This window comes from Melopsittacus undulatus, chromosome 12 (assembly GCF_012275295.1).
Source record: "Melopsittacus undulatus isolate bMelUnd1 chromosome 12, bMelUnd1.mat.Z, whole genome shotgun sequence".
In the NCBI taxonomy this organism is placed as follows: domain Eukaryota; kingdom Metazoa; phylum Chordata; class Aves; order Psittaciformes; family Psittaculidae; genus Melopsittacus; species Melopsittacus undulatus.
Window position 1 is genome coordinate 19,041,289 of NC_047538.1, and position 21,576 is coordinate 19,062,864.

The 21,576-nt window shown below is 48.2% G+C and overlaps 1 protein-coding gene across 2 annotated transcripts; it reads right to left on the reverse strand.

Annotated features, from left to right (window-relative positions):
- Positions 1 to 291: 291 nt before the first annotated feature.
- On the reverse strand, positions 292 to 21,544 carry UBE3B (ubiquitin protein ligase E3B). Of its 2 annotated transcripts, XM_034068332.1 has the most exons (29): positions 21,447 to 21,544; positions 20,942 to 21,045; positions 20,244 to 20,249; positions 19,918 to 20,087; positions 19,712 to 19,832; positions 18,362 to 18,421; positions 18,021 to 18,125; positions 17,823 to 17,919; positions 17,234 to 17,319; positions 16,491 to 16,573; positions 16,267 to 16,372; positions 15,655 to 15,775; positions 14,847 to 15,024; positions 14,301 to 14,470; positions 13,629 to 13,796; positions 12,677 to 12,848; positions 12,002 to 12,120; positions 11,242 to 11,356; positions 10,737 to 10,836; positions 10,106 to 10,225; positions 9,626 to 9,802; positions 9,423 to 9,533; positions 8,862 to 8,999; positions 8,408 to 8,473; positions 6,346 to 6,404; positions 4,546 to 4,728; positions 3,844 to 3,955; positions 3,581 to 3,673; positions 292 to 3,147 (listed from the first exon to the last, which is right to left on the reverse strand). In XM_034068332.1, exons 4-29 carry the CDS (start codon positions 20,076 to 20,078, stop codon positions 2,956 to 2,958), a joined length of 3,213 nt encoding a protein of 1,070 aa, XP_033924223.1. In that variant the 5' UTR covers positions 20,079 to 20,087; positions 20,244 to 20,249; positions 20,942 to 21,045; positions 21,447 to 21,544; the 3' UTR covers positions 292 to 2,955. The 2 variants fall into 2 exon arrangements, with proteins under 2 accessions (XP_033924223.1, XP_033924222.1); XM_034068331.1 differs by lacking the exon at positions 20,244 to 20,249 and having other exon boundaries at positions 19,918 to 20,125.
- Between the last annotated feature and the right edge of the window lie 32 nt (positions 21,545 to 21,576).

Sequence of the window (21,576 nt, forward strand, 5' to 3'; positions counted from 1 at the left end):
CAAGTCATTCCCCTTGGCCTGTCCCGACAGCCCTTGTCAAAGCCCCCTGTGAGCTCCATGGATAGTCCTTAGAGCAGCTTCTAAAATCCAAAGCGCAGCCTTGTCCCACAAACCTGCATTTCCTAAACCTCTTTTCTCCCTCCGCACACCAGTGAGTGGAGGGTTCCTGGGTGTGAAGGTTCAGAGGTGGCTCACAGCTGTCCAAACCCAGTCCCAGCATCTAAAAGCTCTGCTTCCCCCGTGATCTGAGCAGGAGCAGAACACCCAGCACAAGGAAGAGAAGACATCCGGTCACCTTGCTCATCCCAGGTTTATTCTTCTCTTCCCTGCATTTCTGATACAAGGGACATAACCAAGGTCCCACAGAAACAAGTCTTCTATAGAAAGAACAGTCATTAACCTCCTGTGGCAAATCCATCCTTGCCCTGCAGAGAGGCCTTGTGCAAGGACACCGGTGCAGGCAGGGCTGGTCCCCACTCACAGCCTTCTGCTTGGGGTACAAACATACCAAAGCCAGTTGTAGAAAGCAGCTACACAAGAGAAATGGTGCTGCTGCTGCTCACACAGGCAGCAGGGCACCTACCAGGCAATCCTGGTTTACACACTAGCTACAAACTGGATGTGGTGCCTCATAGTGCAGTAATTCCAGGTTTAGGGGCTTCTGGCTAAGTCTGCATTAAGATCTTTTCTAGGAATTATACTCCTGAGGAATGAAGGGAAAATAGGGAGCAAAGATTCTATTTCAGTGTTCAACAGCTCACTGCAGCGAATGCTCATCGTGCTCTATTGAGACACACTGTACTTCCCTAGGAGAAAAAGAAGGGATGTGGTGTGGCATTTGAAGCTAAGATTGGTACAAGTCAGTGCCTAACCCTCTCAACCACACTGTCAGCAACTGCTTCATGCTGAAATGCTCTATGTTAAAACCAGTAAAAGTTAATAAAATCAGTTTACTATTAATTCCTTTGGACTTGGAGTCCAGGATCTGGAGCCCTCTGAACACAGACATTCCTGCCCTCACCAACACTTCCAATCACTCCTGTTTAGTAATGAAGGTGACATAGAAAAGGACCCTGGCTTTGCTTTCCAAATGCACATCCAGGCATTGGTTCTAAAAGCAGGGTTACCTCTCCAAAAAGCAGCTGAAGCAAGCCAGAAGAGGAAGATGAAGCAAAGGCCATCTCTATACTCCTGGTTAAACAGTGCCAAGTATTTTCTGTGAAACAAAAGCATGGATCAGAGGCTCTGCCAAAGAGCCCAGGGAGCATCTCCCTGCAGAGCCCTGTGCTGCACAGAGTGGGCCTGGGGTGTGAATCCCTGTGGGAAGGACCAAGGCAATGAGGTGGGGTACGTCAGCCTCATGCAGGAGTGGCTGTGGTGAGGCTCTGAGCCCATCTGCCCACACAGCACAGAGGGGCCAGAGCGCAGGGTGAGGGTCACCAGTGCCTTACCTTAGGAAGGTAAGGAGGGGATGTGAAATCCAAGGGGAATACCAGCAGCCTCTGTGGGAGCTTGTTTCCTTAGTGAGCAGCAACAGGGGAAGAGGAGATGACTGGTTTTTAATCCTATCCTGAACAGCAGAATGTACATGGCTTTCCTTTGTGCCAGAAACCAGCAAGGACAGAGCAGTCCAGGAGATGGGAATCTCTCCGCTCACCCAGCTCCTGCAGCATGAGGGGGCAAGGCTGGGAAGCTGCAGACATCTGACAAATCAGGCTCTAGACTGGATTAGAAATGGCAGAAAGGGTTTGCACCTTTCCCAACACACACACCTGCACCCCCCTGCCCTTCAGAACCACCTGGAAGAGCTGCCTGTTCCAGGCAAACACCAACTGTTAAAAATAAGGCCAGAAGAGACAAAGCAACCAAAAGAAATAGTTTGGCAACAAAGCAAATGCGGCTGTTACGCAGAGGCCAAGTCCTGTTTGGAACAGCACATCCCCCTAACAAAAGGGCCTGCAAACAAAGTGAAACTTCCAGCCAAGCACAAAGAATTTTGCCAGTGGAGGTTTCCAGAGGGCTCTGGGCAGCTCCACACATTCCCCTTCCATGGAGCACAGGGGGGACCTGCCCCACTGGAGCACCACGCTGGGGAGTGAGGGCTGCCCGAGCTGTGTGCCAGCTCCTGTCCTCTGGAAACTAAATCAAGTTAAACCTTTTCTGCTCCTTGAGCAAGCTCAGACAACCCCTCGCATCCAAAGCACAGGCCCTGGCATGAGCTTGGCAGAGGCACAGCAGCTCAGCACGCTGACCCCATGCCCACAGCTTCAGCTCTTAACCTACAGCCCTCTGAAACCTTCCTGAGAATGGTGGGGTTCATCTGCTTGTGTTTCACCTGCTGCTTCTGGAGGCTGGGCAAGTGGTTCACCCTCTGAGACACACACAAGGGCCTTGCACAGAGCAAGGGCACAAGGAAGCCCCCGGGCAGTACCTGTCCTGAGTAAACCAGTGGCACATCCAACGCCGCAGCCTCCTCTCCTTGTGGGCTCTGTCACGTTTCTGCCTTTGTGCAGCCTCCCACAGGCTGACTTCACCCAGCAAGAAACTGGACCATCTCCTGGGAAAGGGAAAAGAAACCCTCCCACAGCAGCAGCTGCCCAGGCCGCACGGCTGCCGGGGGGTATCACGGTCACTAATCTGACTGGCACTTGGACTGTTCCTTTTATGCTCCCCCGGGGTTTGCTTTGAAAGACGATTTACGTGGGTGTCAAGTGAAGGGTATTGGGTCAGGCCCATCACCTCCCTCCTCCTGGAGCAGTGCCTGACAAAGAGCCAGCCCTGTCTAGCCCAGCAGCTCTTCCCTGTAAACCTCTATTATCAGCTGCATCTCTCCAGCCCTCGAGGGAGCAGCCAGCTCCGGCGGAGCTGATCCACCCTGTGTGCGGGAAGGTCTCCACCTCCAGCAGCAGTCAGCAGCTCTGAGAGCCCTCATCGCAGAGTCCAGGGCCACGGCAACTAGGACAGCTCGAAGCCAGTGTTCATGCTGATGGCGTAGCGCAGCTTCTCCCGCAGGATGCTCTTCTTGCTGTAGTTGGGAAGCTTGAGGAGGTTGAAGCACGTGGAGGAGGTTGGGAGGCGCCCGCCTGGCTCTTTCTTGCGGATGGTGAAGAAGCCCCGCAGCACACTGCCCAGCGTGTCCCCTGTGTCCTGGAACAGGGCAGAAATGCATCACCCTCGTGCTGCTCTGCTCCTTCCAAGCAGGGTGCCTACACACAGAGCTGCTAACACAAAACCTGTCTGCTAGGAACAGGGAGAGGCAAACCTCGAAGCCCTGTGCCCTGCGACACCTAGAAGGGAGCTTCTCTTGTACCTGCAACTGCCCTTAGACATGCAGAGTCCCTGTGGTAAGAGGCACAGGATGGCCCCAGGGAGAAAACACAACCCTAGAGACAGGCAAAAAGAGCCCAAGTGCTGCTGTATCTTGGAAGAGGTAGGTGCAGCCATCGTGTTAGAATAAGGCTATAGAATATTTATCTTCATGCCTTAAAGAGTTTCCTGTTCAGACAGAGAAGAGGAAGCTGGGCAGGAGGCCTGCAGAAGCCTGGCAGGGAATGTAAGACACAAGCAAGCAGGGTCCTACCTGATCATCAGAGACTTCCACGCAGCGGATGGAAAAAGGAGGCTTGAGGTAGGCAAAGCCCAGCAGTGGAGGCCTGGAGCAGCTGGTAACAAACTGAAAGAGAGATTGGCAATGAAATACAGCAGCAGTGAGAGCAGCCTGCCTGTAACAGACACATGGCATTTTGACACTGCCTCTCAGTGTAGAAAGCACCCAGCTCACTGGAGAACTGCCCAGGCCCAAGCACTCCACATCACAGGTTGGGCTGAAAGGACTGTGTTTACCTTGAGAAACATGGCTCTCTCCTCAGGGCTGAAGTCATTGCCCAGGATGTCCCACAGCCAGATGATGACCCGGTGACTCCCATGGAAGCCCCCATAGTACACTGTGTGTTTTCTAGGGAGAGAAAGCTTGTGACAGGCTCGTGTCCCCCTGCAGCAGGAGGGTCACAGCTGCCAGGTGATAAGCACTGGAATTAATACCTGCCATGATCAGGGTTCACTGCTGCAGCAGACACTGCCGAGAGGGAGCCCTCACCAACACTGGGCACTTCATCAGAGAAAAGGGAAGGGAGAGAGGAATTCTGCTCTCATGGAGCAGTGTAAGAAAGGACCCTTCCCATTCAATAGAATAATGGAATGGTTTGGGTTGGAAAGGACCTTGAAGCTTACCCATCTTCCACTAGAGCAGGTTGCTCCCACCTGTCCTTCAGCACTGCCAGGGATGGGGCACTGACAGCTTCCCTGGGCACCCTGTGCCAGTGTCTTACCACCCTCATAGATCAGTACCCCCTTGTTCATTAGTACTTTGTCCAAATTAGCTTTCAGGAACATGCTCTTGAGCTCTATTTGTTTCTATCCACTCCCCAAATTCCACTGGAAGGAGCAAAAAGTTGTGAACAAGTCAGTCCCCTGCAAATGTCCCAAGAGCTCTAATAACTGGTTTGGTTTGTTGAGCCACACCAGCAGACCCAAGTGCTCACTTACTTTAAGTCCTCAAGGTCAATCTCGGCGTTGTCACCAGAGATGAGCCGCTGCAACTCGGGTGCAGAGAACATACGAATCCACTCAGGCTTAATGATGGACCTGAAGCCACTGATGAGCGCTGCTGTCTGGCTCTTGATCTGTGTGTGCATCCGGAAGTGAGCCATGAGGTGGATGTAGCTGATTCTGTGTGTGACAGGGAAGGTGGCAGTGAAGAGCTGGAGCAGTAAAGGGATACCCACCGTGCTGGTGCAGGAACAAGGCTTCTGACCTGCTTCTCCAGCCCAGAAGGGACTGGCACTGCCTGGAGATGCATTAGACTGTCTTCTCCAAGGCCCTGCTCTTCATTTAAGCAGAAAGAGCTGTTGTTCTGCCCAGACTCTGCTCTCCCCCTGCCTCTGGCACTGCCTGCACATTTCTTAGAGCTCCTTCCCAGCCCAGGGACCAACTGGCTCTAATAATGACTTGATTAATCTTGACCAGAGAGAAGCACATGGAGGGGAGCACGTGTCCAGCTCCTCTTTAAAGGATCAGATCCCCAATGACAGGCACTCCTCTAGGTTTGAAAACACAACTGTCTGGGCTCTGATGCCACCTGCACTGAAACTTATGGCTGGAGAAAACAACACATTAAAAACCACTTGGGAGATTTCCACCTTCATCCCAGGAGTATGGAAGAGGTGTGCTGTTTATTAGAGGGAGGCACCATCAGGCTTGCTCTTCTCACCAACAATCAAAACAATCGAGCTTGCTGATTCTTCTTTATCAGCTCCTAGGCAGACACCACCACAATCACATTGACAGGGTCTTCAGTGAGGTAACCTCCCTCCACTGTTAAGAGAGAGATCTATTTCTAGATTGCTTCCACTTACACCACTTCTGCTCCCTCCCAGCTACCGATTTGTGAGCACATCTGCACAATGGCTTCAAAGTTTCTGCTGTAAGGGAGTAGAGCAACACAGAAGACTTTCAACTTTCTCCCTGAGCTGACTTCTGACAAGGCAAAGAGCCTTTCAAATGCAAACTCCCTGGTCAGAGCTCAAGAAGGGAGAAGACTGGGACCATCAAATTGCAGAGCACGACTAAAAGACAAATCCTCAGGTAGGCTCTGGCTTTCGCTTGCCATTAAAGTGAACAACCCCCGGATTACCAGTTCAAACACACATCTGCTTAATAGATATTTTACCCTGCTTTTATGATCACTGAAGGGTATAGAGAAGAAGAAAATGAAGGGAACAAAAAGGTGGGTTTGGTTTCCAGGCTCCGGAGTTGACATTTACGATAACTATCTAAAAGCCGCTTATCTGTGAAAATAGCTACAGGGCTCCATGTCTCCTCTGATTTCCTGTGCCCAAAGTACGACTGTCGACTGCATTTGAATTCACCACTGCCTCTTCTGAAGAAGGGTGCTTTATACAACTGCCACATGTTATCATTCTGAGAGGATCTGTCTGCTCCAAGGTGTCTTTGAGCATCTGTGCCCTCTATGTTCATGACTGTGTGCCTGAATTGCTTTGAATCCATCTGTCTGTATCTATCACCATCATTAAATCCTGCAGAATCTCACAAGCTCTGTGCCTTTGACCTCAGAAGTGCTGTTTCAAGAAGTAAATTGTCAATTTTTATTTTGCAAATCAAATTTAATGCAATTTCTGCCGATGAACTGTAACCAGGAAATTCTATTAAGATATTTATGTGCTCCTTCTCCTCCAATCCATCTCAATTCATTCCAAATGCAAGCCCAAAGAACTAGAATCAAGTATTTTGCAGTGGTGACCTTAAAAATCTAATTGCTGTACTTACTTATTTTCATTGGTAACGGGAATGGTCTTCCCTCCAGGAACAAGTTCATGGCAAACAAGCTGAGGGAAGAAATGATTGTATTGCTAATTACTGCCTGGAACCACAATGGAAAGCAATGCCCTGCTAAGCTGTTCCTTCCCCATAAAACATTCATTTTCACAATGAAACAGTAGGATTTAAAATGTAAGTAATAATTCTGCTTCTGCCTTGAACCAGTTGCATTGAACTATTAACAGAGTAATTGAACAGTGGGGAACTGCAACTCTCCCACCAGTGCAGCCAGCCCTTCTTCAAGAAGCCTCCTCTCCAGACTGATCCATCACTGCTGAACCGCACACAAATCAATTCAAAGAGCCCTGGGGGACTGACACAGTCCCCGAATCCAGAGGCTGAACAAGCTCAGAGCCTCTGCATAGCTCAGTCTAACAGTGCAATCCAAAGCTGTCTGCTCCACAGGTCTCATCTGGGGCCACTGAGTGACAGAGCTCCCTGGAGTCCACTGTCCCTCAAGCCGGGCACTCAAGGCATGACACAGAGCACTCAAAGTGAAACAGCTGGGAAGCAACTTGTCCCTGCCCTGCCAGGCCAGGGCTGGTGCTCAGCCAGCAGCACAGCTCAGGGACAGCAGCAGGGACCCTCCTAGTGCCTGCTACAGCAGCAGAGTCAGGGATTGTCTTTGCACCAACACCAAGTGGTGGAAAGCCATTAACTCATGTATTACAGTGGCCTTAGTGCTTCAGTTACAGGTGACTTCAAGGTCAGAAGGGAGCCCAACACAGGTAAATCCATTGAGGAACCACAGGGTTACCCACTTTGCTCAGCATGGCCAAAGCACAAGGGAAACAGGAGTGCCCTGGTTTGTTTTGACGCTTTACATGCAGCAGCACTCAGTGTTTGACTGCTGGGCTCTCCTGTGCTGTTTCCTACCTTTCTTTTTCAGGTGGAGAAAACCTCAAAGCTCAAACCTCAGCAATGCTGAGGCAGCAGCAAGGCGCTGAGCCCACAGTGCTGTGGATGCAGCCTCTCAGCTGTGCAAAGCAGGGCTGTAGCAGAACTTCCCTGTCTTCCCACTCAACCTCACAGCTTTGCAGGTGCATTTACACTGCTATTGCTATTGGATGGAAGCTAAATCCAAACTAACCAGCTTAGGAATAAGCAACTGCAGCATGCAAAGCTCTCAAGGACAAGCTGCTCCAGATAAACACTCCATGACTTGGGGGTCTCTGAGCTCTCTGACACTGGATTTACACTCCTAACAGTGCCCAAGCTTAGCACTAGCTGGGGTTTCCCCAGAGAACCTACAGCAACAGCAGCACACACAGGCAGCAAAGGCATTTTTATTTTGCCTATCCATATTTTCCAGCTATTTACACACAGCATCACAGAACCAGGGTTCAAGCAATCAGGTACCTTTGAGCCTTCATAACGGGACTCACAAACAGCCTTTTCTTCTCAAGGCCAAAAGACCTCCTGACTCATTCAAGTTTCTCTGACAGTAAGGGCTACGTTTGAAGACAAGGGATTTCTCCCTCCTCACAGAGATTATTCTCTTTGAAAGCAGGGAAAAGCACTTATGCAAGGAAAGCACAAACCAATGTTTTTCAACTAGAAAGGAAAAATCTGTGGCAGTAGAAAAATTCAGGGCCAGAGGGCAGCCTCTTTTGTGGAAATAGCTCTTCTCTGCCCACAGCTGAATATTGAACCAAGTCACAGAACCCTGTGCCTGAGTTCAGAGAACCTCTGAAGCTGAGCCAGCTTTTCAGTACAGGCTTTTCTTGTGTAAATGGAGCACAGAGCTCAGCCCTGAGCACAATCAAACACAAGGTCATTTATTAGTCAGGCCCCTCAGGGTTCTTGCTCAGATGGGCCACAAAGAGCATCCACCATACTCAGAAACACAAGCAGCAGAGTAAAAAGCACTGGGCAGCATGAGCTTGGACAGGCTGCCTTTTAGATGTTCAAGACCAGCTCTCAGAAAGCTCAGCAGGCACCAACAGCTGTAGTAGTTTGTCTCCTTTGTGTTTGGAATGCTGGCCCAAGCAGTCATTGAATAAAAACCTACCTGACCCATCACATCTTCATCATAGGACAGCGTTAAGCCCAGGTCGCTGATATCACCATCGTAACGCTGGAGGAACAACAGAGAAAGGGGATGAAGGTCAATGTTTAGCAGCAGGAACTCTACATCTTTGTATTACTCTTCTTCTGGTGATCTCCAGCAGGCACAAGGCACCAAAGCATAGCAAATACATGAGTTGCCTGAGGTTATGGGGAGACTGCACAAGAGCCGAGGCTAAAACTTGGGATTTCCTGACTGCCAGTTCCAGGTTTACACCTGCAGACTCCTTTCTCATCCCTGTTTGCCCCACGAAAAACACAGGCCAGTCACCTGCCAACCTGCTTCAGAATCACCAGTTCCTTCCAGGGTGTTTAAAAGATGATCAGTCCCCCAAAGGCATTTGCAAATGTAGCATTTCTAGCAGCAGCGAGGGATAAGGGAAAAGTAATGCTCAAACCTTAATCGAAGTGAGATTCTTATAGAACTCAGAGTCCAAGGAGGGAAGTTCATCCACGGAGCTGTAGAAGACACTGTGGTGGTGCCCAAGGAGCTGACTCAGGAAGAAGGAAGCAAATGGTACATCCACAACTATTCCCTACAGGCAACAAGAATGCACAAGTAAAGTCGCACTGTGTGCCTTTTCTGTGCAGCATCTCTGCAGGCCTGCAGGCATTTCATGTGTTGTGGGACAAGTGCAAAGATGCAAGACACTGAAACCAGCCAAGAAAACAACATCCTCATAAAATCCATTCATTAGATGAGGCAATGGGGGAAATCCATGTTTCCTTTAAAAGAACTACCTTACATGGAGAGGGTAATGGATTTTTAACCCACGCCTGAATAAGTGCCAGACTGCTCCACCATCAGTGCCTTTACCCTTTTCAAACTCACCTCTTCAGTAGCACCTCCCCAAACATATGACAGATAATCTCAAAGGCAAAAGGCACCATCACAGAACTGCATCTGAACAGTGCTGTACCAACAGTGACAATACCCTGATATGGTACTTTCAGCTCACCTCATACACAGCCTTCCCAAGCATCTTCCCCACAAACTCAAAGAGCTGTAGGTAGTTCTCATGGATGTAGGATGTTGGGGATGGATACAGCCTCTCATCACCACTGGTTGTCTGCACACAAACAGAGGTAACAGCACAGTGAGCCAGCCTGCTCCTGCTTGCAAGGGGTCACTGTGGTCAGCATCTGCAGCCCTGCATCGTACCTTGAACAGATTGAGTGCAGGGTCAAACACCTTTTTTATGATCTCCTCCAGAAACTCTTTGAAGACCCCATCCTGGTCAATCCCAGCCTCATCGACTCCCAGGTCATTCACAAACTTCACTCTGATCACTCCCTTCATGGCATTCTGGGAAAGCTGCCGTAGCTGCTCGTATCCATCCTACATGGACCAGAGGAGCCAGAGGACAGTCACACAGGGAGACACATGAAACACCCTCAAAGCATGCAGCAGAGATGGGAGACACCTAAACCACAGCAACCTGCATCTTCCATTGTATGTTGTGTTCAAACAGACCTCTTCAGAACTCCAGGTCTGTAGCTGATCTGAACTAAGGTTCATCATCCTGTAACATCACCCCATCCAAAAGCAGACAGACCAGCATGGCTCCCTCAATACCCACAGAGGAGGAGGTAACATACTCACACCCCACATTCCTGCCAGCCAGAGTTACCGGTTACTCACCTCCAGCATACGTGAGCGGCGGATAGTGATGTGTGTGACATGAGGGGACGCGGAGCTGGTTTCAACCAGGCCAAGTTTCTCCTTCTCCTTTGTCACCATGTTACGGAAAAGCAGAACCCTCTTAAGAAGAAAACAAACCTTAAGTCTTCATCCACAAAGCTCCTTACCCTGCAGTGCAGCAGCTCCTGAACTAGCTCCTGGTTGTCCTGTTCCCAGGAAGGCCCAATGATGCCATCTACTCTCTAGGAACAGTGGGATCTGCCTCCTTGTTTCCCAGTGGGGCCAAGAAATCCTCGAAGCTCTGCTTTGGGAGGGACAGGGTACTGCCAGTACTGAGAACAAAAGCACCTTTCCTATCACCACATAAAATCTCTCATCTAAGGCACTTTGGTTTTTTTCTCCAAAGCCACACCATGTGCTGCTGGAGGAGTCTATGCAGCTGCGCACACAAATCAGCTCTCCCTCAATGAGAAATTAAGACAGATTAGAGGAAGGATAGTGAGGAGGGGAAGAGTTTGTTCCACAGCATTTAAATCACAAGCTTCATGACACAAAATGCTCAAGACACACATCCCTTCCACCCCAGGCCACCAGCTTTTCAGCCTCCATCCTCTGCCCCTGCCTCACTCACGTTCTTGTGGGGGATGACATGTGGGATGTACTGCAGGAGCAGCTGAGCTCGTTTCTTGTCCTTGTCCAGCTCCTGGAAGAGCACACTGGGTTTGAGGTCCCTTTACAAAGAAAGGCACAGATTCAGAGATCCTTGAGAAATGCCCATGTGTGGTATAAACAGCTGGGGGCGGGAGAGAGAGGAAACCTGTAATGATTTCAAACACAACTTAAGTGTTCAGGCGTATGCGTCTAAGAAGAGATGCTCAAGCTGGTAGGTGCTGAGTCAGTTTTCAAAGCACCACCCTCGACGAGCAGCAGCTAATCCTTATACCACCAAAGAGAAGCCTAATAGCAGGGTGCCCTTACATGCAAACACAGGGAGCAGTTCTGACCCTGATCTCACAGGCAGAACAGGAGGCACCCAATTTAAAGGAATGGATCCCAAACTAGCCACCATAGGGGAGCTGGTGCAGTGGGACAAGCCCACAGCTGCACAGGATCCGTGCCTCAAGATGGACACTTACTTGCGTAACCAGTGATCCTCAGGAGCAAATCGCCTGCGGCAGTCCCTTTCATACAGGACCATGAGCCAGCCATGGACAGAATGAAACAGCTCCAAGGTCTCCCCTCTGGCATTCTCTGGACAAAAGGGACAATGCAGCAATGGCCAGGCACCCCATGTAACAGGAATGTCCAAGAGTAATATGGTCATCATCTGCCCCACATTCCCAGCACCAGTGTATTCCTCTGAACTTCCACTGCCTTCAGAGGTTAGGAGACTTTGTGCCTCCCAGAAGACAGACAGCACCTTCTCTGATCTTAGCCACATCAAAGCCACATCAAAGCCACCTCAGCCAGCTCCAACTGAGCCATCACAACAGTAACGGACTCTCTCATCTAATCACTAGATATGAACTGTACCCAGATTATACCAGCGAATAGGTCAACACTAGATATCTACAGAGACCTGAGCAAGCCCACTCTGCTTTGGTAAAGCACTCTTGCCCAACACATGCCGCAGCCATGCTAAACTTAGCCTCTGGCACTAAACAACATACCCATCATGTCTGGTACACAAACTCTTATTGAAAACGAAAGAGTGCACTGCGTTTGGTGCCAAATAGGACAGTGGCATCTGGACATCAAAAGACTGGGGCACGTTCTCATGTCACACAATGCAGTATGGTTTTTGTGCAAAGTAATAACGAGCAGAGGCTTCAAATTCCAAACTTATCATCCCTTGTTCTAACAAAAACATCACCTGAAGTTACTGCAAGAACTTACCTACAATTCCATCCCAGATCATCTTAAATACAAAGGAATTCAGAAAAGATGAGATGGTAACAAGCTCTTCCAGTTTGAACGAAATCTGCTCTTCATAGACCTCTATGTCATCCAGAATCCTACCAGAGAAACCAAAGGCAAATGCACAAGTGTAAACTGAATTCCCCTTTGAAATTTTCATAAGGGCCCATTATCCTTCCTCAGCAGCTCTTATTTCTATGACAACTGATACCCGTGAAGATCTAAAGTCATAAACAACTAACCCTTATTTACTGATGTTGATCGATATCTGATCCTAATAGAAGACAGCATGAAAGGTCTGAGACAGAAGCAAAGCAACTGTTTCTTATGCACTCATCCCCTGGAAAACACCTAGATCATTCAAGCTAAGAAAACTGTCTCTACTGAGCAGCAAAGGAAACTTTGCACCCCTTCTCCAATCCTTCATGTTGGGTAAGTCTACAAGTGAGACAGCAAAGGAGTTGGAAAGAGAAGCTCATAAGCTGGGGAGCTCTCTTGCAGCAGTATTGGAACATTCTCCCTCGAGGAGACTCATCGAAGTGCCTAGTTATCTCTAGGGGAATGCAGCAAGACCTTAGCTATTCCACTTGAAACTTTAGGAACACAACAGCTTCATGTTACAAACTGAGAGAGCACCCTCAGCTTGATACCTACGTGATGAGGTGGCGGGAGCAGTCACAGAAGAGCATCAACATGGCCAGCAGCCTCTTGGATTCCTCTGTATCATTATTCAAGCACTCCAAGAAGAGTTTTAACCCACCTTGAGGGCCCAGCTCACAGATAAAGGCCCATAATTTGGGCAACAGATCATCCAGGTAGGTGAGGCCTAGAAAAACATAAAGCACATTCAAGTAAAGCTTGTTCATGCAGGCCCAGAGAGACCAAATGTGACTTGGAGCTTGAAGATCCTTTTGCAAAAGCAACACTTCTGGCAACATAAGCATCACATTTGGCTCCCAAGCCTGTCTGCATTAACAGGAGATGCTCAATCCCCAGGGAAGCAGAAAAAAAAAGCTTTTAACAAGCAATTAGTTTGCACATCTGAAACCCTTTCCTGTGATTTTGCAGCTTCAGAAAAGAATTAATTCCTGTGATCCAATTACCGTTAGAGCCATCTTAGAGATGAGAACACAAAGAATGACGTTGTACCTGTGGTCACCACTACAGCCACAAAGGAACCAAGGCTCTGTGCTTATCCTTCTGCTCTAGCCAGTAGGCCAAAGCAGTGCTTATCTCCTCCATCCATTCCTAAGACAGGTAATTTGTTCTCAAGATGTATGAAAGCAATTCAGTGTTTCCACCATAAAGATTAATATTGCCAGGCTTCTCAAAAACACTGACTCAGTCTTAAGTTTGCTATGGAGTAACCAAGGTTTCATTATAGGAAAACTTGCTTCAGTTTGTATTCTGAAGAGTTAATGCTTGATAAAGAAGTGATGAATGTTATTGATCAGATGTATGATCCAGGATGGAACAAGCCTTCCACCCAGCAGTCAATGAACTGCTGTCAGTAATAAAACTACCAATAAGTCAATAGAATTTAATAAGAAAAACATTTTTTTTCTCACCATTTTAAGTGATTTAAGAAGCACTGATGGGCCCTGACCTGTGAGGATCTGCAGGCGGATCTGTGTCAGTGTTGTGAGTGTGGTCTGGTACAGCACACAGATGCTGCACACCTTCTGCACCTCAGCTGAGTCCACTCGCTTGCCTCCAACAGGCTTGAGGATGTTGCGGACAGATGCTGACTTCTGGAAAGCTCTTTTGAACAGATCTGGGGGAGAGAGAAGCACCTGAGGAATGTGATTCAAACCCATTTAACACTCAGCCACTTGGCAGCCCTGCAATAAAATGGATTTTGGCAGACTGGGTCACCCCACAGACAGTAGGTTTTGGTGGTCTTTTCTGCAGATCACTGTATTGCTGCTGGCAACATGAGGCAGCTTCACCTTGCTTTTCATCTGGGAAGCTGGCCTCCCACCTTGCCCTGGGAAGCTCTAAGTTATGCAGAAAGCACCTCAGCTAATTGAGAAAGAATAAAAAACCTGCTAAAATAGGCAAATATTTTTTATAGCACCAAAGAGACTCACCCCAGGTCACAGAGGCATTCTGAACAGGAATTACTAATAGGAGAAATCAGATCCCCACTTAAGTAGCAGCAGCTGCTGCAAGTAACTACCCAAAGCTTTTAGCCTAAGTGGAGAAGTCAAAGCCCTGCAAGTCTGGGAGAGAGAGACACACATGTACACACACACAAAGGTAACCCTGTAGAACTCACTCTTCATAGGAAGGCTGTTCTGAGGGGAAATGGGCTGTGATGGCAGCTGAGCTATTTCCTGATTCTCCAGCAATTTCTTGCTGAGCACATCACAGAAGAGGATGCGGATCATATGGACTCCCCAGAGATGCTGCAGTTGCTTTGTCAGCAGAGGCATGGACTCATTCAATCTGAAAGACAAGTCAGAGAGCCATGTTAGAAGGCAGGCTGGAATAAAACACCAGCCAATGATACTGTGATACATTCAGCTTACAGTCAAAATGGAGCAGGCACCCTCCCTACAGCTGGTCCTCACAGGAAGAACTGATACACAGGTCCTATATTGGGTGTATACTAACTGATTTTTCTAATCTAACAGTCGGTGTATGAATGCAGCAGTTTATATTGTGCAGATTTCATAGTTATAACCTGAAACATCTGAGAAGTTATTCTGAGTAGGGTCACACTGTTCATCTCAAAAGAGAAACCACATTTCAGCATAAAAAGAAGAAGAAAAATAGAAAGAGAAGCTTCATTGTGGAACACCAGAAGGTCCTCCTCACTCACCCATAATCCACTGTCTGTGAAAACCAGCCCAAAACGGGATGCCAGTGGGTGAGGTTGGATTTCTTTTGTGACACATACTTCTGGCAGTAGGAGAGCATGTGAATGAGCACACCCACAAAGTGAGCTGTCTCCTCCTCAAGAACTTTATCATTCAAGGAGCCCAGGAACACAAGATTCCCTGAAGGAATGACCAGCACAATGAGATTTAAAAGAGGAACAGATGCTGCAGGACAGTGGTTACAGACAGAACAGCCAAACTGAACCCAAACCCTTTTCCAAGTCCAAGAGAGGATTTCTGTGAAGAATGGCTACAGGAGCCAAGCTATTTCCAGCACAAATTAGCCACTAAGGTGGCATGTCACTATGGCCACTTGCATCCCACCAACACCTACAAGGTACTATAAAGCTACAATCCATGGTTATTCCAGAGTTACATCTGTTCCTCTAGTTACTTTTATGGCAATGTGAACCTAAATACTTCAGTAGCATGTCTATTAGGGAAGTGAGATTCAAGTCTGATACACCATAAGACTTTCTCATGGTCCAAGTGAAAAGCTAGCAGAGACAATACACAGTTTAGGCACGAAGACATGTATACAAGAGCAAGTCTCTGCCCCTTCTTCCATTTCTAAGGGCTTTAAATCACACTTACAATTTTCCCAAAACACACCTCTTATTATTTAGAAGCTATTTAGATAAGGATAAAACCCCCCCAGATGATTTGAAGGCAGCTCTGACCTACGGAGAAAGATCTGAATCAAGACTATCTTCCAAGTACAGTAAAACAAAGAAGCGTTAAGGTGCTTACCTAACAAGCACAGAGTGTGACTCCCCTCTAAGCACACGCAGACATCTTGGCATTGTGCTTCCCGACTTAAAAAGAGGATGAACTTGCGGAAAAGCTCATGAGATTCTATCACCACCAGACGCTGGAAGACAGAATTTAAGTGCCAGTGAGGCTGAGAAGCACCACACAGAACCACACCTTGTCTGCCATCAGCAAGTTGGACTGTCCCTTCTTTCCAAAGACAGCAGCAAGATGAGCCCATAGCACTGAAGGGAGTGTTTGATGTGAAGCTGGTGTAGGAAATAAAACACTCTGCAGGTGAACAGGCTATGTTCTTGTTGTACACAGACATCTGCAACTGTCTACAGAATACCCATGTGGCACAGAATGTGCCTTATTTTATTCCTTTATCTGTTTTCCTGCAGTTGAGCCCATCACCCACTGGCATCAATAACTCTGGGTTTCTAACACCACAGAAGTTATCTGGAGCATTTAGGGATCAAGTGCTTCCACAGCAGAGAGCTGAAACTGGCAAACAAATGCCAGTGCTCTGTTCCAAGAGCTGATAAAATGGACCAAGTGACCCTATGGGACATTCAGTGGAGTTTGGGTGCTATTACATCACCCACTTACCTCAGGTGTTAGAGTAGCAAGATGAGTCATTATAGCAGGCACAGACATGATATGGATCAGAAATGACCTCAGCAGATTGTCTGAAAACTGTGCAGCGACCACAGGGCTATAGAGAGACAAATACTTCAGTGCAAGTAACCTGACCAAGCAATGAGGAGTGTTTCAGAAGCACAAGAAAGACAGCTTTGGCTGCTCATCATCCCAAGCTGCTCTGGCTGCCTTACCGCAGTGCAAGAGAGAAGACAGCAGTTAAAGAGCCTTTGGACAGGGATGGTCTCGATCTTGCCAAGCCATTAGTCAGCAAAATCTGGAAATTAAAATAATAAAAGTAATTAAAAACCCCTCAGCAAAAAAGATTATGATTACTTCTGAAAGACATTTTTAGACCAGAGAAAAAGAACACCACCAAACAACCCAAAACCCCGTTATTACAAGTCATTTGGCAGAACTAAAAGAGCTTCAGGTCAGCAACAGCAAAACAGAGACAATACAATGGAATCACACACTCTACAGTACTTATTTCTCTAGGATCTGCACTCAGAGGGTCTTCAGACCTCATTTACAAATGAGCAGGCAGAGCTCACAGCTGCCTGGTAACATAATTCCCATTTAAAAGATGAAGAAAAATGCCATTAGAAGAACAGTAAATAACCCAAATCCATGCAACATGGCAGCAGCAAAGTTTGGGAAAATATTCAAGACTCCTTCCTGTCTGCCTCATTAGAGATGATGAAGTAGGAGTCAGATTCAGCAGCAGTGATAAAAAGGAGACAGTGCATTTGTTTCAAGTGTGAAGACTGCTTTATTGCTTCGAAGAAAACTGACCACACACAAATTACCAGTGCCCCACAACCAGAACACATCACCACAGAGATTATAAAAGCTTCCTCAGAACAAGGACCACAGCACAGGACTGGGGCTTGTTTTGCATAAAGAGAAGATAGAACTGTATCAGCTCAAGACTGACCTGCAGCACAGAGTAAAATCCCTTCTGATTCAGGTGTCCCATGATGTTTGCACAGATGTGGTTCATGGCAGGCCTCAGGGTTTCACCTTACGGGTTAAAGCACTGATGTTACTAAACCGGCATCACAGCCCCACTCTTCACTTCCTTACACATTCTAAAACACTTAATCAGCCCATAAGTCCTCCTTGCACAAAGTCCCTTATATGCAAACCCACCATTTTAGCAGAATCTCACATCAAGTCCTAAGGTGCAAGAGTCTCATGTCCTTACAATACTTGTCTACCTTTTCTACGTGCATTTCCTACAAACTCCCAGTGCTAAAAGCACATTCCAGCATCCTTTGAACACTTCTCATGTGTGGGATTTTGAAGAGTTATAAAAATGTTGTAACAACTGTTGCTGTTCTAAGGGAAACAGCCTCTCTAATCCCCAGGGAATCATTGGTCTCCATTCTGTGCTTTGTGCAAGAAGCACAATGAATCTTTGCAGCAACCATAGGGAGAAGACAAGGTGCACAAACACCATTTGGTAGATTTCAATAGCAAGTCCCAAATCAGTGACTTAAAAGTACTGAATTGGATGCACCAACCTTTTCCCCGAAGGATTTTCCACGTGGAAGTGTCTGTGAAGGTGACAAGCATTGTGAGGTGCAAATTGACCAGTCTGGAGTCTTGTAGGATGTCAGGCTGTGATAACAAACACCAGTGTTAACAAATCAAATGAGCTTTGGGCCAAACTACAGAACTGTGAAATGCAGGGTGCAAAACACAGAGAAAATATTCCTTACCTTAAGCTGCTTGAGAAATTCACAGCAAAACCACAAGATGTCTTTGATTTGTTTGATCCATAGGAGGGTAAGATCCTTGGAGAGCGCCAGCGACACATACCACACCTGAGGAAGGCAGGACACAGATGGGAGCAACATTAATATTTGTGCTGCAGACTGGCAGAAAACATGACTTTGGAAGCTTTGTAAAAAAGCAGCCTCCTCAGTGTCCTGCTGAACCCAGCAGCAGGAGCAAGTTATTTCTCTCTCCAAAATTCACTGAAAATCACTAAATCCCCACAACTAGGACTAAGAAAACCCAAACAACCCTCCCACCCCCAACCAAACCCCATCCTGCTGACCTTGGGCTCATTCTCAGCATCCATACTGTTAAGAATACAACGGCACAGCTTTTCAAATCTCTGGGGATAAAAAAACAAGTGGCATTAGCTCTAACTACAGGATGGGTTACTCTGGAAAAGCACAAGGAAGAGCTCAGCAGAGCAAGTAAGATACATCTGTATCAAACCAACAAATATTCCAAGCACATTCCCTACTCCTTCCCCAAGAGCACATCTGCACATCACGCTTACAGCTACACGAGGAGGGTCTCTCCTTGAACATGGTGCTCATCAACAGGAGGAATGTCTCAGCCATCCCTGTTAAACTGCCTCCCTCAACAGCACGGACTGAAGCCAGGAAAAGCATCTTCCTGTTGGGGTTCAGCTACAACAACTTAATGCTAAGGAGTGCAGCAGTGTGTTCCAAACTCCTGACCATCACAGCTCGGAGCAGAACTCAGGGATCACACTCACAACTCCTTAATAATTATTTCAGTAGAATTGTATTTGTCATATGCTTACAAGTTATAAAGCCATTCTGAGCCACAAATTTGGCTGCTGTGGTGATGTGAACCAAGAGCAGAGTCTAGAACTAAGAGTGGGAATAAGCACAGTCTAGTCCTCAGCCCAGCAGGGACTGACTTGATGGAAAAGAGGAAGAAAAAGAGGAAACAGAGCAGGAACTTCCCAGCAACACACCCTATTACTGTATGAAGAACTGCAGATGGATACCAGGCATCCAAAGAGTTGGATAATACACACACCTCTTTTTGATGCTGTTCTTATAGAAAAGTGCATCTGCAGCACTTGCCCCATCAACAGAAGAATAATTTGAGGGAACTGATATTAAAGAAGTCACCCATTGCTACTGCAATTTAACTACAGCCTTTCCTTTGCCAATTGCTTCCCTTGTAATTGCCCTCATCATTATTTCATAGACACGACAGCAAAGGGCTTCACTCTGAAACCACAATTGAGGGCATGGTCAGAAAAGCAGCTGCAATACGAACAGCCAACACATTGCGCTGCGCCAGGAGAGCAATCTGTGACTGGCCACAATGCACCTGCCTGGGGAGCTGATGCAGCTGACAAAGTCAGGAAGCTGCTCAGTTACTGAGGTTGGCACAGTCACCAGGAACAGCATCCGTTAAACTACTCCCTGAACAGAGAAGTGCTCCTGAAAAATTCAAGGGTTCTCATGTTTCATTCCTACAGGCAGATCTCGTCCAGAAGGACCAGGAGACAGAGATCACATTTCTGAAGCCAAAACACAACACAGGAACCTACACGATCACTAGGAAACCAATAAACCATAGTTAACATGTTAAAATGTGTTCTCAAAAGACAAGCACATCAGAGTAGCCACCTTACCTCTTTGTCCTCTTTGTGATTAAATACAAACAGCAGTTTCCTGGCAATTCTGAAGACAGAAAGAGCACTCCTTTTACTTGAGCCAGATTCATTTGTCCCAAAGAAATCCTCCACTTCTCTCCTACCAAAGAGGGGAATAACGAGGATCAGAAGGTGAAACTCAAGCACACCTCTCCAGGCAGGAGCCAAGGGAGGATTCCACACACCTTATCTCCCTCTGCAGGCGGCATCGGCAGAGGAACCTCCTGACCAAAGCCTGCACCAGCACTGCAGCACGCTCCCGCTCCTTCAGCTCCCGCCGCTCCTCCCGGGCCTGGCGTGCTTTGTCGAGGAACTGGGCTTTGGAGGACTGGCTCGCACTGAACATGTTCAACACCTGAGCCCAAGCGAGCAGAGGGTCACTGCAGCAAACACCTGGGAACAAGGAGCAGAGTGCACTGAACATGTTCAACACCCGAGCCCAAGGGAGCAGAGGATCACTGCAGCAAACACCTGGGAACAAGGAGCAGAGTGCACTGAACATGTTCAACACCCGAGCCTAAGGGAGCAGAGGGTCACTGCAGCAAACCCCTGGGAACAAGGAGCAGAGTGCACTGAACATGTTCATCACCCGAGCCCAAGGGAGCAGAGGATCACTGCAGCAAACACCTGGGAACAAGGAGCAGAGCCCAAGGGAGCAGAAGGTCACTGCAGCAAACACCTGGGAACAAGGAGCAGAGTGCGCAGAACACACAGGCAGGGGGAATCCTTTATGCTCCTCCTGACCGAGCTACAGCCACCACTGACATAGGGGAAGGGGAGAACCCAGCGGCACAGAGAGCAATGCGTGCAGAGCACAGCCTGGAAAGGCACAGTTACTTGGCAATGGGACTGCAGTAACACACAGACAATGAGATCAGAAGCACTACAGCAAAGCCTACAACATAAATGCAGAGAAGGAGATTTTAAGAGAAAATGAATAAATGATCAGTGTGTTGTCACTGTGCTCCACTCCTGGCACTGCAGCTCCCCTTTCCAGTCTTAGCTGCTTTCATTTTCCACTTTACAGATAACATACAAGTACAGTTCTATAGGGAAGCTCTACAGGCAAAAACTATGTTCTAGAGTTCTATAGGCAAGGATATGAGGGAAAGGGCACAAGAAATGCTTGGAAGTTCATTTATTGCCACTCAACAAGACAAAACGCACAGACCCAACAAGGGCTTTATAAACCCTCAACAACAAACTCACCTGAGGGCTTACCCCTTCAGAAGAGGTGTATGGCCATCATTTACACACAAACATGGTGCTCACCCGCTGGCCTCAGGCAGCTCCTGCGCAGGGAGGTGCCTTACCTGTGGGTGATTCAGGGCTTCAGGCTTTATCTTTGCAGATCCAAGTCCTTTTGACCCCACTCATCACCAAATACACCCTCAAGAGAACGTTAAGCCAGAAAAGCTTCAGGAGAGGAGCAGCGCCGCTCTCTGTGGCCCCTGGCACGGGCAGCTCCTCACGCTTAAGGTGAGGAAGATCATTTGATGCATAAAAGAAGCCTAAAGCATGGCAGGGCCCTGCAACCGGTGAGACCCGGTCAGCGGCCGCCCACAGCGAGGGCTCCCCGCAGCAGACACAGGACCCATGAGCCACCCACAGCCGGGCTCCAACGCACGGAGCCTGCCCAAGCCACCCGCAGAGCGGTCATAGCAGAGCGGCCAGCACAGACCCCTCAGCCCCAGGGCCTCCCCGCAGGCCTCACCTCAGCTCTCCCGGCCGCAGGAGCCGGGGCCCCGGCAGCTCCGCCGCCGCAGGCCGCGGCCCAGCGCCCCGCTGCCCGGCAGCCTCCCCCTGTCTCCGCGCTGCGGGTCCGCCCGGCAAACCCGCCCCGC